At 52.6% G+C, this 16,331-nt stretch overlaps 1 protein-coding gene across 1 annotated transcript; it reads left to right on the top strand.

The window, feature by feature from the left end:
• The first annotated feature begins 2,167 nt into the window (after nucleotides 1–2,167).
• Nucleotides 2,168–15,959, top strand: DET1 (DET1 partner of COP1 E3 ubiquitin ligase). Its single transcript, XM_061999560.1, has 5 exons — nucleotides 2,168–2,247; nucleotides 3,001–4,109; nucleotides 7,250–7,440; nucleotides 8,986–9,177; nucleotides 13,248–15,959. The coding sequence occupies exons 2-5, from the start codon at nucleotides 3,027–3,029 to the stop codon at nucleotides 13,435–13,437; spliced, it is 1,656 nt and encodes a 551-aa protein (XP_061855544.1). The 5' UTR covers nucleotides 2,168–2,247; nucleotides 3,001–3,026; the 3' UTR covers nucleotides 13,438–15,959.
• Nucleotides 15,960–16,331: the final 372 nt, after the last annotated feature.

The following is a 16,331-nucleotide window of genomic DNA, read 5'->3' as shown; positions in this document are numbered from 1 at the left end:
AAAAGGAGGTTGTCCAGCCCCACAGCCCTCCCACCTCCCACCCCCACTTCCCAGGCCAAAATGATCAGGGACTAACTTCGCCCCGAGCCCTGTGCCTGCCATGAGGTCTCCTGCAGGCGATGTAAATCCCCACCAATGGATGAATCTGCTCCAGAAAGGGTCCCCAGACCCCCTCTCTAGCACGGGGAGGGGGGCCCTGGCCGTGGGAAGATCCTGCTGATGAAGTTATTAGCTCCGGAAGCACTAATTGGTGCCGTCCTAATGGCCCTTTTGTCCAGCGAGCTGCCTTTTAGTGTGTGTGTGCCGGGGCGGTTGTTTTCCTGCCAGCTGCTGTGTGGTTGGATGCTCTTTGGTATTTAGTTTGATCCTATTAAGGTGGATCTCAATTAATTAGGCAGGAGGCAGAGAGACAAAGAGAGACCACGGGGCCATTCATTTTAGTCTTGTCATCAGGCCTTGTGCAACCGGGAGGCAACGGGGAGAGCGGGAAGGGACAGGGGGTCTGGGCACCGGGCAGGAAACTGCTGGGAGATGGGAGGAGAGTGAGCAGGTGGGGTGACAGGGGGGTCTCCCCGAGGGTCCCAGGGTCCCCCCCGAGTCCTCTGCATGGGGGTGCCGGGCAGGCTGCAGTCTCCCATCCCCACGGGAAGGCGGTTTGACACACACAGCTCACATGCGCTGGTGTGGTGGGGTCCTGCTGTGCCCCGCTGCTGCTGGGACCCCTAAAGCATCCCCCAAAACCCATCCTGGAGAGCTGTGGTGCAGCGGGAGCGTTGCCCTCCCAGCCAGTGCTGCAGCACTGCCAAGCCCCTCAGCCCATGGGAAGGGGGTGCAGCTGGGTGGGCTCCCCAGCACCCTGCTGCGAGCCTCCCACCCTGTGCCTCCCGTGTCTGCCCGTGGAGTGGCTCCAAGTGCCGCCGAGAGGCCGGCAAATGGATCTCAAGGGCCCCCCTCCACCATTCTTCCTTCCTCCCCTTTGAAGCACAAGTGCCCCTGGGAGCTGCCCTCGCTGCTAATGCACAGCTGCGAGGGGGCACAGCTAAAAGCCCAGATGACAAAATGTTCTCAAGGCTCCTGGGAAGCCCCGAGGAGTGCCCGGGGGTGACCCTGACCTGTGCCGCTGGCGCCAGGGCTGAGGGGTTGGGGTGCACCCCGAAGCACAGCCTGGCGCAGGGGGTTGTCCTATGGGGTGTCCCCAAAGCTGGGGGGGGCTGGGGACAAAGGGGTCTGGGATGCTGAAGGCACAGCGGGGTTCAGAGGGGTTCAGGGTGAGGGTGAGGAGTGCAGGGGTGTGGATGGGAGGGGGAGCAGGATGGGTGCTGGGGCGCAGGTGTAGAATGGGTGCAGAGTTTTGGGTGGTGCTGGATGGGTGCAGAGTTGCTGGGGGGGGGGCATGGGTGCAGGATGGGTGCCAATGGATGGCAATGGGTACTGGATGGGTGCAGGGTTGCCGGCGGCACCCATGGGTGCAGGATGAGTGCCAATGGATGGCAATGGGTGCTGGATGGGTGAAGGGTTGCCAGCGGCACCCATGGGTGCAGGATGAGTGCCAATGGATGGCAATGGGTGCTGGATGGGTGCAGGGTTGCCGGCGGCACCCATGGGTGCAGGATGGGTGCCAATGGATGCTGATGAATGCAGATGGGTGCTGAATGGGTGCAGGATGGGTGCGGAGGGTGCAGATGGATGCTGATGAGTGCAGGATGACTGCAGGATGAGTGCAGGGTTGCAGAGGGTGTTGGTGGGTGCAGATGGGTGCTGTCTGTGTGCAGGATGGGTGTGGATGGGTGCAAGATGGGTACAGGTTTTCCAGCGCCGCTGATGGGCGCTTTCCAGGTGCAGGATGAGTGCAGGGTGGGTGCAGGGTTTCCACGGGTACCTATGGGTGCTGTTTGGGTGCTGATGGGTGTAGGACGGGTGCGGGGTTGCCAGGGGCGCCGATGGGTGCTGGTGGTTGCAGGATGGGCGCAGGATGGGCGCTGTTTGGGTGCAGGATGGGTGCGCGGTTGCCGATGGGTTTCCAGGGGTGCTCGGGCGCGCCGCGCCGCTCTTGCCCTGCCGCCAGGGGGCGCTGCAGGCCCGGCCTGCTGCCGCTCTGTTCCGGCGCGGCGCGTCTCGCTGGCCGGCGGCCGGAAGCGGAAGTGCGGTGGCGCCCTCCCGCCGTCGCGCCGCGTCTCCGTGCCGTGGCGGAAAGATGGCGGCGGCCATAGAGTGACCGGCGGCGGGACCCAGCGGCGGGACCCAGCGGTGAGCGCGGCCGCTGCCTCCTCCCGCCCCGCGCCCAGCCCGCCGCAGGGCTCCCCCGGGCCCTCGCCCGCCGAGGAGGCCACCGCGGTTCCCGGTTCCACCGCGGCCCCTCAGCCTCCGGGCCGCGGGAGAGAAGCCGGGAGCAGCCGGGAGCCCCGCTCCCATCGGCAGGCGGGCCCACGCCTTCCCCGCGGCTTCCCCTGGCGCTCAGCAGCCCCTCCACAACCCCCGGGTGCCTGGAGCTCCGTGCGGCTCTCCTCGGCCTCCCACTGACCCCTCTTGCACCTCCCTGCTCCCAGTTCCCTCCATCCTTGCCGAGGACGAGCCCTGGCTCCCCTCACTCCCTCTCTGGTGCCTGGGGGCTTCTGCCATTCCCTTGGTGATCACCTCAGCTTGCCCCCTCCCTAGCTCCCTCCATCCACTCCCGGTGCCGTGCCGAGTCTCTCGCTGTGTCTCCCTCCAAGCAGAGCAGCCTGCAGATCCTACCACCCCTTGGTGCCCTGGCATTCCCTCTGGATTCCTGTTTTCCCTCATACTTCCAAGCGAGGTGTCTCTCTTAGTCTTTCCTTTCACTTCCCAGTGATGTCTTCCTGCTTCCAAAAGTGATTCTGCAGCTTCTATCCCCTCCCTGGCTGGGTACCGTGGGGCTTTCCCCCACCCCAGCCACACAATCAGGTTCCCCCAGTGCCCCAAAATCTTCCCCCTCCCGCCTCTGTGTGGTCTCAGGGCACGTGCCCGCTCTCTCCCCGGCAGGGTGAAGATGAAGTAGAGCTCTTACCATGGACCATGACGCTCCCACCATCAGGCCCCGCCGCATCCAGAACCAGAACGTAATCCACCGCCTGGAGCGCCGGCGGATCAGCTCGGGCAGGGCCGGCACCCACTGGCACCAGGTGCGTGTCTTCCACCAGAACGTCTTCCCCAACTTCACCGTGGTCAACGTGGAGAAGCCGCCCTGCTTCCTGCGCAAGTTCTCCCCCGACGGGCGCTACTTCATCGCCTTCTCCTCCGACCAGACCTCCCTGGAGATCTACGAGTACCAGGGCTGCCAGGCGGCCGAGGACCTGCTGCAGGGCTACGAGGGGGAGATCCTGGCCAACGGCAACGACCAGAGATCCGTCAACATCCGCGGGCGGCTCTTCGAGCGCTTCTTCGTGCTGCTGCACATCACCAACGTGGCCTCCAACGGGGAGCACCTGAACCGGGAGTGCAGCCTGTTCACCGACGACTGCCGCTATGTGATCGTGGGCTCCGCGGCCTACCTGCCCGAGGAGCCTCACCCCCCCTTCTTCGAGGTGTACCGCAACAGCGAGTCCGTCACCCCCAACCCCCGCTCGCCCTTGGAGGATTACTCCCTGCACATCATCGACCTGCACACCGGCCGCCTCTGCGACACGCGCACCTTCAAATGCGACAAGGTCATCCTGTCCCACAACCAGGGGCTGTACCTCTACAAGAACATCCTGGCCATCCTCTCCGTGCAGCAGCAGACCATCCACGTCTTCCAGGTGACTCCCGAGGGGACGTTCATCGACGTGCGCACCATCGGCCGCTTCTGCTACGAGGACGACCTGCTGACGCTGTCTGCCGTGTATCCCGAGGTGCAGCGGGACTCGCAGACCGGCATGGCCAACCCCTACAAAGAGCCCTTCATCAACTCCCTGAAGCACAGGCTGCTGGTGTACCTGTGGAGGAGAGCCGAGCAGGATGGCAGCGCTATAGCCAAGAGAAGGTTCTTCCAGTACTTTGACCAGCTGAGGCAGCTGCGCATGTGGAAGATGCAGCTGCTGGACGAGAACCATCTGTTCATCAAATACACGAGTGAGGACGTGGTGACGCTGCGGGTGACCGACCCTTCCCAGGTACTGCCTGCTCCTGGCTGTGGGGCGAGTGCTGGAGCAGGGATCATGCTGGGGGCTAATGGTTCTTAGCTGAGCCTGTGCATGTTGGTTAGGATCCCTGATGCGTCATTCGTTGGATGCTTCTGAGGTTCAATAACTTCCACGTCTTGTGCTCAAGACACTCCAGCACAAGCCATTCCAAGACTCTCATAATCCCATTGCTTCCTTCTAAACTAAAAAGGGAGAGAGAGAAAAAAGATCTGACGTGGTTATTGAGGCCCCTTTCTCCAGGGATGGTTCCTTGTGCTCAGAGGTGGTGTACAACCCTCTTTCCCTCCCACATCCCCAGCTCGTTTTCAATGTGTTCGAGGTGGTGTTCCATGTAGTGAATTGTAAGGGCAGTCTCTCCCTCTCCTCATGCATCTTCAAGCATATTTTTCAAGTACAAGAGTCTTAATTTTTAAATAGAGGTTGTGTTTCATAGAATCATAGAATGGTAGGGGTTGGAAGGGACCTTTAGAGATCATCCAGTCCAACCCCCCTGCAGAAGCAGGGTCACCTAGATCAGGTCGCACAGAAACGTGTCCAGGGGAGTCTTGAAGACCTCCAAGGAAGGAGACTCCACAACCCCTCTGGGCAGCCTGTGCCAGGGCTCCCTCACCCCCACAATGAAATAGTTTTTTCTTCTGTTTAAATGGAACTTTTTGTGTTCCAGCTTCATTTATTTAGTTATGATCTCTACAAATGGGAGTAGCAGCTCATGGATCTAGCCAGTGTGCCATTTGCTTCCCTTTTTAGTTTGGCACCAAAGGAGACAGATTAGAGCAAGGGAAGCACAATTCATGCTGGGGACCTCCAGATGTTTCACCTTCCTGCAGGCTGATCATCTCTTTGTATCAGTGTCAGAGTGGTGGTCGAGTTTTGAGCTCTGTGAAACTGGGAAGGACTTTTTCTTTGAACCCATCCTATTCCTGTGAGCCATTTGGTTTTGGTTCTGTTGTAAGCATTTAGCAAGAATTTGTACCATCCCTCCAGTGCTACTTGTAGGTTTGATTTTTCCCTAGATGTTTGTTTTTCTTTCATACCCTTCTTTTTCTCCCTGTCTTTGCCAGATGCAGGACTTGCATCCTAGAAGAAATAGTGGGGTTTTTTTCCACCATGTTGCCTTAGTCTGTTCTTTCCTGGAAGATGACTCTGCTTTGTTTTGTTTTCTCTCTCACGTGATGTTTCATTGGGAGTGTTGCTTTGGGAGGGAATATTAGAAGCTTAATCTAATCAATTTTACCCATTCTTGTAAAACTGAAAGGCTATCTCAACTATATTAAAGCTTTGTAGGAGTAATCTAGAGTGTTCTGCTCCTGGATCAATGCTCCTGACCTCAATAGAAACATCTGTGGTAGGCTCTGCTCTGCTGTGGTTACCTTTGTGCCTCGTTTGCTACGGCAGTCTCTTCACCTGAGGGTTACTTTGAGATACAGGCTGAGGTTTCTTTGTGGTGTTCCTTGGGCAGTGTGCTTTATCCTGGAGGAAAAGCATCTCGTTCCTCAGTTCTTTCAGGAGACCATTCCAGATGTGGAGCAGCCTCTGCAGACCTGCCTGAATCTGAGCTTTGTGTTGGGGCTTCCTGAAGAAAAGTGGCTCACAAAATACCTAAAGCTCTGATTTTATTGTTGTTTGTCGGAGAGGAGCATGAGCATTCATCCACTTTCAGGTTCCTCTCTTCTCCCTGGCTTCTCTGCTGAGAAGGTTGAGGAAGTCGGTATTGATGCTTGTGGGTTGGTTGGTTGTGGTCAGGGTCTGTGCTGAATCCTTCAGGATTCTGAATGGGCTGCTGTGTGGTGTAGCTGGGAGGGGGTGTTGTTGTTGTTCTGGGTGTGTTTTGATAGACTTGACAGCCTCACTGCCTGGTTCCTGTGACACAGCTTCTGCCACCTGTGCTGTGACGATGCTTTGCCTGTCTTATGGGTGCTGCTAAAAAGCAGCGAGGGTAGTTTCTGTGCTCAGGGACATCTTGTAGATGTGGCTGAGTGTTAACTTGGCAAAGGAACTTTTTTTTTCTGAAGGTTGGAGGATACTTCCTGCAGTCTTTAGTGATGTAAATAATTTTTCCTTTTGCTGTCTCCTCTCATTTTCTCTCTGCTCCAGCCCTGGATTTCAGAAGGGCTTCCCTTTCCTTAGGCAGTAGTCTGCTGAGTAACCTCATCTAGTGTGCTTCGTTCTGACATGTGGGGGCTGGCTTGTGTTATCACAGTTTATTTTGAGGCTGTAAAGCAAACAAACCTTGTGATATTTGCAGGTGGGTGGTGTGGGCAGAGTGCCTGCCATCATCCCTCAGCACTGTTTGGGAGCGGGAGGTATTGCCTTTATGGACGGGAGATTTAAGCCGATACCTGCATATTCCACAGGAATTACTTACCTTGGAAGCAGGGGCAGCTTTCTGCTCTGGGGTGACAAGGTGTTAGCACTCCTGTCTCTAACAAAAGCTACCTTTGGTGACCAAGGGTTAAATCTGCCCTTTCCCAGTGGGATGGGAACATTGTCTCCCTTCAGTGTAGCTGCGCTGACACAACGGCACCTTCTTCACTTGCCACCCCACAGCACGTCACCTGAGCCTTCTTGTACGAGAACGTTGGCATTAAAAAGAAGTCATTAATGTCTTTCAGGTTTTCATTTCTGTGCTGGCAGGGTACCTGAGGGGCACAGCTTCTTGTGGGGAGTGGTGTGACACTCAGTGCTCATCGCTGTGTGATGGGAATGTTAAGAAAGGGAAGAAAATAATGTCTCTGCACAAGGGGAAAAAAAAAATCATTTGTGGCAAGCTAGCACTGGATTTAAAAATCATTTTGTCAGCAGGAATGAAAATTAAATTTGGCACTTGAGAGTGTGCTTTTGGATTCAATGGAGGGCAGAGAGGAAGGGAAAACAGAAATATTGACATCCAATTTGAGCTGAAAAATTGGAAGCCCATTAAGCTTTCTTCATAAATAATCACAGTTAAGAGGTGGATAATTTGGTACCTGTTGAGGCATTTGAATAGCAGGATGGATTAGTGTGAGGATGTGGGATTCTCCTGCGCTGCAGAGAAATTTGGATAGGGCTGCAATGTCAGGTTCCCCAGCTGAGCTGCCCTGGGTAACCGCTGCCTCTGCCTCTCTCCCCAGCCCTCCTTCTTCGTCGTCTACAACATGGTGACCACGGAGGTTATTGCTGTGTTCGAGAACACCTCTGATGAGCTGCTGGAGCTGTTTGAGAACTTCTGTGACCTCTTCAGGAATGCCACCCTGCACAGTGAGGCCGTCCAGTTCCCCTGCTCAGCCTCCAGCAACAACTTTGCCAGGCAGATCCAGCGCCGGTGAGCCATTCGGAGCATGCTTTGTACCGTATAGACACAGGCTCGGCCCCGACAGCTGAAGGCCAGTATCAAATAACAACGGCAGCCCTGAGAAAACCAGCTCCTTTAGGCCCTGGCTGATGCAAGAATCTGGCCTCTACACGCTTCATCTTGCAGCCTCATGCATCTGATTTTATATTCCGCAGCATCTGTCTTAGAGGAACGAGAAAGCAGTGGCAGTCCAGTGCTTTGAGGAAGGAAAAGGAATTTTGAAGGGAAGATGTTTCTGGCTCTCCTTGGGCAGTGACTTTTCTGGAGGTTATTAAAGTGTTACTGCCCAGTAGCTTAGGTTCCTGAAGATAAGATTTTTCAAGTTGCTGGTGTCATCTAATTGGACGTATTTTGCCACGTGGCATTCCCTGAATTTAGTGCCTATGAAACTGTGTTCTGCAACTTTTTCTCCACCATCAGTCACCAGCTTGTGATTCTCATCCAGCTATGCTAGGAGAAAGGGAAGTCATCTGCCTAGACCTATTGTGAAAGCTGAGCAAAAGAGCAAACCAACCCAGGGTTCTAGAATGTGGTTTTGATGAGGCAGTGTGTTATTTCTCGTGGAGTATATTTTTAGGTGATTCAGGGTCTTTTGTTTTTCCAGTGACTTGTTTTACACCATCCAAAGTACTTGACAGTCACTTATGGTCACGAAACTTCTGTTGATTTTAGGTTGATGTCACATGAGTAAGAGGAAGTTGACTGTGTGTGTAACTTTCTAGAGCTGCCTGTCAGGAAATCCGTAATGCTTAGTGGGAGAGAGAAATGAGAAAGCTCACCACAGACACCCAAAGACCAACTCCTACCTTGTGTTAAAGTAGAACAGGCTTTTGGCTGAGTGTTTCTGGCCAAATGGAAGTGTTTTACCCTCCTTGATGTATGACATCCATACAGCTGGTCTGACTATTCTTGCACATGGAAAGCTCAGGTTTTACTTGGAAAGAGAAATACAGCCAGTGTTAATCTCCCCAGCAGGAAGAACTTTCAGCTCACTGTAGTTTCTGAAGAGCTTTAGGCTTCTCATCAAGGTTCTTCCTCATCTCAGGTTTCTTCCTTTATGCATTTAAAACATAGTGCCTGGAGAGAGGAGGATTCTCAAGTCAATGTTAAGAGCTCAACTGTTACTGTGAAACCCTCTGGCTTTTGCTGTTTCCCGGCTTCACGGTAAAACTTGGATTGATTGATAAGCTGCTAATCCATCTCTCCCTCTTTCTGATCCTGTTCATTTCCTGTTCTGCAGAGCAGCTGGGGCCAGACCTTGTGGGGAAGTACAGTCTTGTCCTTCTGTCAGTTTGGACTTTCAGAGCAGAAATGGTAATGATGAGGGAGGATAAAAAGGTCACCGGAACTGGTTGCTGCTTGAATCGCTGTGATAGATCTTTGGAGATGAGCTGGTTCCCTTCTTACACTGCGGCTGTTTTCCTTTCCCCATCACTTTCCCTCCTTGGTTTATTTAAGCTGTGCTGTTCACCTGTGGCCTTTGTGAGTTCAAACCCGTTTCTTGGTTTGCTGCAGGTTCAAAGACACTATTGTGAATGCCAAGTACGGCGGGCACACGGAGGCGGTGCGGCGGCTGCTGGGCCAGCTCCCCATCAGCGCCCAGTCCTACAGCGGCAGCCCCTACCTCGACCTCTCCCTCTTCAGCTACGATGACAAGTGGGTGTCAGTCATGGAGCGGCCCAAGACGTGTGGCGATCACCCCATAAGGTATGGAAGGGACTGGGAGGCTGTGTGTGAGGGGAGCAGTGAGGAGGAGCTGTCAGGCACCTCTGCCGTTGGGCATCGACTCTGCAGGAAAGGAAGGGGACCGAGGCCTTCCTCTTTGAACATCTTTTCACCAGAGGGTTTATTTCAGCAGTCCCATAGAGCTTGGCCTCTCTCCTTGTGATAAATGTGTTATCTCATAGGTGTGGGAGAGCTCTTTGCGTGTTCTCGCTGAGCTGTTCTGAGGAAGTTTGGGTAGTGAAGCCTGAGCCTTTTCCGGTAGAATGCTCTTGTTCCTCCTCCCCTTCTTGCAGTCATAGAATCACAGAAGGGATTGGAAGTGACCTCTAGAGATGATGCAGCCCAACCCCCTGCTAAAGCACGTTCACCTCAATCAGAGGGCATAGGAACATGTCCAGGTGGGTTTGGAAACCTCCAGAGCAGGAGCCTGGACACCCTCCCTGGGCAGCCTGGGCCAGGGCTCCCTCACCTCAGCAACAAACAAGTTTTCCCTTGTGTTTAAGTGGAACTTATTGTGTTCCAGCTTACATCCATTACCCCTTGTCACAGAAGAAAGTGTCACCCCATCCTCCTGGCACCCACAGGTACTTGTAAGTGCTGATGAGGTTCCCCCTCAGTCTTCTCATTTCTAGGCTAAACCACCCCCAGGTCCCACAGCCTTTCCTGTGTTTGGGCTGCAGAGTTCCATGGCTCTGGATGCCTGTTTTCCTGTGCTGGAAAGATCCCTTTTGAGCCTGGGGGGTTTAGCTGGCAGGGATGTGAATAAAATAGCATCTGGGTTAGGTGTTATTCACAATGCTTGTGGTATTGATTTAGCTATTTTCAGACTTTCCTTGTTTACAATTCTCACCCTGGGAGCTGCACTCCTCTTCATACCCTGCTTCTTTCTGTGGTCTATAGGGAATTTGTTGTTGTAGGAGGAGTTTTAAACAGGTGTTTAAGGGCCATTCTGTGCCTCTTCTGTCTGAGTCTTCAATGCTGGCAGAAGGAATAAGTCTGAGCTTGGGAAGAAAGAGGTTTGCAATGCTTCTTGCAGAAACACCAGGACTGGTAATTTCTTTTTGTTGGCTGCAGCCATGGCTGCAAGTAGCCATGGTTAGAAATCCAGCATCTCCAGCCTGAAAGGCTCGGGGAGGCTGAGTTCTCCTAGCAGAAACAAACCTGTGCTCTGAAAACAAAGAGAGCCTTCAATGCCTGAGTGCTTTGTTTAGTGATTGCACACGTGTTGGGGGCTCAGGCAGCCTATGGAGACCATCCTGGCTGCTTTCCCAACTTTATTTTCATCAATGCATTCTCAAAAAGTGGTTTCATGTCTCCCCTGGCCCTGACTCAGGTGGTGGGGAACCTCTTGATTATCCCTGCGCTCTCAATTCCCAAATTATGTATATTTAATTGAGGTGATTTTTTTCTGCCTGTATGATTTGGTTTGATCTCTGGCTCCCGTGTTATCTGCAGAGAAAAGCCTGCCCTTTCCCCCTTGTCGTGCCTGATGTTGGGAAGACTTGCAGGGCCTCAGTGATCTGCCAGTGCCAACCTGCCTGTAGCTCCTGCAGACAAAAGGGAGCCAAACCGCAGTCATTTGCTGCGGTTACGGCTTTGTAGTAAACAAAGCCAAGTGCCACCTTCCCTCCCTCCCCTGAGCAAAGCTGCAGCTTCAGAGCCAGAGCTTTGAAAGCTCAAAGCTGTGCAGAGTCAATTAGGACTTGAATAGAGCTTGTGAGCTGTGGGGGCTCCTGGTTTTTTTGGAAAGCAAGCAGAAGAGGAGGCACTAACCTTAACCATTCAGTAGCTGCAATCGCTGCTGTGTCTCTCACGTGCAGAACAAAGGGATTAATCAAATACTGCCCTTGCCTGTTGTGGTTAAAGGGCTTGGGAAAGGGGCCACGGGATTTGTAATGTAAGTCCTATAATTGGCTGGAATGCAAAACCCTTGGGCAGCTGAGGGTGTTGGGATCAGTGTGCAGTGTCCTCGCAGGATGTGGAGACGGGGAAGGCCTCCACATTGGTTCCAGCCGCTCTCTGCACTGTGTCCTTTTAACCCCTAGCACTTCTCTGCATCCCAGGAGATTCAGCTCTTGACTCTGGCTACTTGAGAGACCGTGGTTGTTTACTGTCAGGCTGCAAGGACTTTAGGTTCTCCACTAGCACCGCTGTCTTCCAGTATCTTTTCAGGAGGCTTGAAGAGATATTCACTGGGTGAAATGATGGCACTTGTGAGGAAGAGGCTCTAACACAGCCTTACCTATAGTAGGGGGTCACTAAACTCCATCTAGATGGCTAATAAGGAGCCATTTAACAAAAAAAAATTGGTCTGCAGATAAATCTTCCATTTTCATACGGTTTGAAAAGGCTGGTCTTGCTGTTTCTGTTGACATACAATTTTATATTGCAGTGCCTAATTTATCCCCAGAGTGAGAGCCCATGGAAATGGCCTCTGATTGCAGAGCACTTTTAAAAATACATTTAAAAATACCAAACTGAGCACATCTTTGAGATTACAGGGAGCTTCATCTTGAGTAGTAAATTATTGTGAATTGGGGAGAGAGAGGAGCAGACGGGGGAGTGTGCTTTATTTAAAGAATGACCCTCTGCATACCCAGCCTTGTGTAGGAGGGAAAGGGCTTTTTGAAAAGCCAAATACCAAGATTGTGACTCTCTTGCTGGGTTCTTGTGTGCAATTTTCAGGCAGGGCTGGCTGGCACTTTGATTCAGAGGACAGGAGAGGAGAGTGGCCCTCCAGGAAGAACATGAGGTTCTCAATAGGCTGTGTTGTTAAAATGTGGAGTATATCTGCTCCTGAAACAGCATCGCCTGTATCTGTCATCACCCATTCTCCCAGGCTGAGAGCTGAGTGCATCGTATTGCTGGCGGGGGGGAGATGTGCTCTGAGATTAAAAGCATTCTCTGAGTTAAAACCAGAGGAAAATGCAAAATATCCACATGTGCTAAGTGATGGTGGAAAAGGAAACTGCTGCGAGGCAAAATGGCAATTCTGTGCCTGAAACTGAAAGAACTGAGAAAATGGGCTAACGAAGGAGACAATATGAGGGTGAGGACTTGAGTTGGAGCCCAGCTGCTGCTTGAAGGTACCGCATCCAGGAACGTCCACCGACACCTTGGGGAGGGTGGGTTTATCACAGAGGGTCCCCTGTTCCCTCAGCAACCCAGGACAGTGGTGCTGCCTGGGCTTGTGTCAGTTACACAGAGTGTGCAGAGAAGGTTCCAGAAGCAGAGAGCTTCCTCCACTTGCCTGTCCCCTCAGCACTGTTTGCCTCATCCCCCTGGCAGTGTTGACTTTGTGCTGAAGCTGTGTTCCAGAGCCCAGCTCTTTGGAGACACCCATGAGCTCGACCCACAGGCAGGTTTGTGGGTGACAGCAGGACATGAGGTTTTCCTGCCCTTGCTGTGGTGGTTGAATGCAATCCACCAAGTACTTCCTGCCCAGCGTATCTTGTTAATGCATTGGTCAATGGAAATCCAAAAGGAATTGCAAAGCCATGCTTGAGCTGTAAACAGCTTGGCACCCTCGAGCAGATCCAGCTGTTCAGCTTCCTCAGCTGAATGGGGATGTAGCCTGGCACCAGAGCAGCAGTGCAAAGCCTGTGTGGCAGCAACACAAGAGAGAGGCAGCGGCCTGACACTCGGAGGGAGGGTCATTGCTGAGGGAAGGGAGCTCAGCTCCATGTGGTGCATCTGCCTGGGCAGCAAGGGGAGCAATTTGCCTTAAGAGATCCAGATGGAGAGCCAGCATGGGTGAGAGTCTAGACCAAACTGATTCCCTCTTGTGAAGTCAGCTACATCCACCAAAACGCCAGGCAAAGTTCTCTCGCTGATGGCACTGAAATGAAGTCAAGCTTTTCTAGACAGTGGAAAACTAGCTGCCCCAGGAGGGATTTTCCTGTAGAGCCGAGAGCCAGACACCCAGCTGAGGACCTCCAGCCCCTGAGGGGAGTACCAGAGATTGAACAAGGCAGTCTTCACTGTGTGTGAAGAGCCCAGATGGCGAAGCCAATAGTCGGGAACAGCCGTAATTGCCTTTCTCTTCCTTTCAGATTTTACGCTCGTGATTCTGGCCTCCTGAAGTTTGAGATCCAGGCGGGACTGCTGGGGCGGCCCATCAATCACACAGTGCGGCGCCTGGTCGCCTTCACCTTCCACCCCTTCGAGCCCTTTGCCATCTCGGTGCAGCGCACCAATGCCGAGTACGTGGTCAACTTCCACATGAGGCACAGCTGCACGTAGCGCCGCACGCGCCCACGGCAGCTCTCCTCGGCTCCGCGCCTCTGCCACACCTCACCAAAGCCAGCTGCTGGCACCTTCTGGGAAACCAAACCGTCCCTGGTGCCACAGAACCTGAGCTGGGAGCTCCTGCTGTGCACAGCCCTTCCGCTCACCCGCGGCCCGCGAGTGGCTCTTCTCAGCGTGAACCGCTGCCGATGCTCCCTGTTGCTGCCGATGGACAAAGTGGAGCGGAGGTTCCTGTCCCACTTGTCCAGAGGCGTGGCTGTTCTCTGTCGTGCTGTAGTTCTTCAGGTGGGAAAGACAAAGCTCTGCACCGTTTGTGGAGTGCTCCCTTCTGCAGTAGCGTGTTGGACAAACAGCGTGTCTCAGAGGGAGCGGAGGGCCTTGGGAATACAGGTAGCTCTGTTTGTGTCTTCAGTGTTACTAGGGAAATGAAATCCTGTGTTCAGCCATGCAGTCTACTCATGGGATTTTAATATGCAAGAGGTCAGGGAAGAAAAAGGTGTGAGAAGTCACTGCAATTGAGATGTGAGGCGTGTTCCTGACTCTTATGCAAGTCAATCTTTGTGCCTTATTATCAGTAAAAGCTCCTAAGTGGAGGGTGGTGTGTTAATACCAGAAAGCCAGAGCAGCTGGTTGTGCCTCTAATGCGTGAGGAGGTGAGTATGGGAGCAAGATGAGTGACTGGGAAGACTGTGGAAAGCAACAGCAGCTCCTTGTTCATGTCAGAAGGACTTTTCTGCAGCATGGGGGTGAATCCTCACAGCCATCTGCAGGTTCTGCTGCTTGAGGGGAAGTGAGACCCAGCTGCTGGCAGCCTCCTGCACATTGGAATACGAGTGTGGAGAGTTAATAGTACTTGGGTTTGCCCAGAAAGGAGGGAGGAGACCTGAATTCATGTGCATTGCTGCAGGTTTGCAGTTAGGAGTCGAACTTGTTGGCTTAGGTTGCTTACCTGTCCCCATTTGATACGCTGTTCTCTGTGAGAACCCAATTTGCTGTTACCGGGCGTCAGAGCACAGCTGGCTGGTGCATCGATGCGGCAGTGTTCATGCTGCTCCTGAGATAAGCTCCTGGTGTAATATTACCTGCCACCGTGGGCTGGTGAGGATGCTGGCCTGCCCCTTTTTCTCTCTTAAAACCAGAGTTTTTGGTTGCAGGCCAGCCTTTGGGGGTTTCTGCACACAGGCTGGTTCGTGAGTGTGTGCTGCCAGGCAGTGCCACCATCCCGGCGTCACGGGCTGCTCTGTCCTGTTCCTAGAGGAGGTACACGGGGGGCATTAGAACATTGGTGCTTCTACACAGGAGACCTTCTACTGTAAAGGACCCTGTGGGTGTGTTGTTTGGACCAAAATGAGCTGTGAGTGGTGTTGTTGTGGCCACATGCCCGTGAAGAGCAGCGCTGAAGCCAGGCGTTCATTGTGTGCGTGGCAACGCGTGGGGGTGAGCTGTGGGGGCTGTTGGTGCCTGCTTGTACCATCAATAGTGGACCTTGTCACAGGTTGCCCTGGCTCCTTGAATCAGCCTTCACTCTCTGTCTCACAGCACTTCTCTCCTGGCCTTGCTAAACGTTATTTCTAGGGTAAGACATTGTATTTCACCACTCTTTTCCTGGTGTTTGCACTGTTGGTTTCTCAGGTCTGTCGGCAGAGGCTTCAGGTCAGACAACTGCTAACAGAGGAGGTGTCAGGCCATGTGTGCTTTAGCTCCAGGTTCCTCTCCATCTAATAACACTATTTGTCAAGGTTTTACGTTTTTATCCTGTGATCTGTTCCTCAAACATTCAATTAAAGCTCCAAGTGGAGAATCATTTGCACATTGTAGATCGTGGATTTAGCTCCTTCTGCACCACTCTCACATTTGTTCACACTCATAGCATGAGGCTTTCTTTTTTTCCTCCTTTATTTTTTTGGCTTTTCCAAAGCTCTCAGCAGCTCCATCCAAGACTGGGTTTATACTCCTTGGCATTGTAGCCTTGGGAGGTCAGTGCTTGCTGAAATAGCTGTCAAACCTTCATTTAGACTTTGTTTTCGATGGCAAAAGTATTAATCACTTCAGCATTTCTGCAGTGGGGGGCTGTCCAAATTCAGGCTGTCCCACGTGAAGCAGGGACTGTGACACAGATTGTTGGACTTGGGGCTGAGAGACCAGAGATCTTTTCTTAGCTCTGCTATTAAATTGTTCTGTGACTGGGGGCAAATCTCTTCCTGTTCCAGCTGGTGTTTTCTTCTCCGTAAATGAGGCCAAAAACATATTTTCAGCATTTGTAAAACACTTTGAGATTCATGGATTAAAAGTGCTGGTTAAGTGCTAAGTATTTTCTTATTATGTTTGCAGACACACTGATTGATCATTCTGGGTACTAATTGCCTTGGAGTAGCACAGCAGATCCTCTGGTCTTGGTTGCTGCATTTTATATCTACAACAGAGTTAATTTTATTACAGAAATGTATCGAAAGAAAAGTCTCTCATGCTTGAGATTTTGATTCTTTTATTTAAGGAACAAAAAAGTGTGTGTGTGTGCTGGGGGAGGGTGGGAGGGAAAGGGAGATGTTTTCTACCTGATATTTTTCCTAGGTTGAGATGAAGATTTGTTGGCGACTCGAGACAAAAATGGAATAAACAGAATTTGTTTTAAGAGCCTGATTTATTGCCTTTTGTCTTCCAAAAATCTTAATGGTGCAGGTGGGAATCCCTGTGCTCAGGGGAGATGGCACCGAGGCCTGGGGGTTTGCTGCCTCTTCCTGGCACTTGTACTCCAAGTGTGCTCAGGGGTGTTCCCACCTGAGGCATTTCTGTGCTTACTGCAGATTGCTCAGATTCTTGTCTACCTGAGCTAGTGCTGGGGGAAGAACTCTTGTCCTTCATTTGCTTTCTTTTTCCCCCCTTACTAC

This window comes from Colius striatus, chromosome 7 (assembly GCF_028858725.1).
Source record: "Colius striatus isolate bColStr4 chromosome 7, bColStr4.1.hap1, whole genome shotgun sequence".
Taxonomy (NCBI): Eukaryota; Metazoa; Chordata; class Aves; order Coliiformes; family Coliidae; genus Colius; species Colius striatus.
The sequence above is the reverse complement of the archived record's forward strand: the minus strand, read 5'-3'. Positions and strand labels throughout refer to the sequence as shown.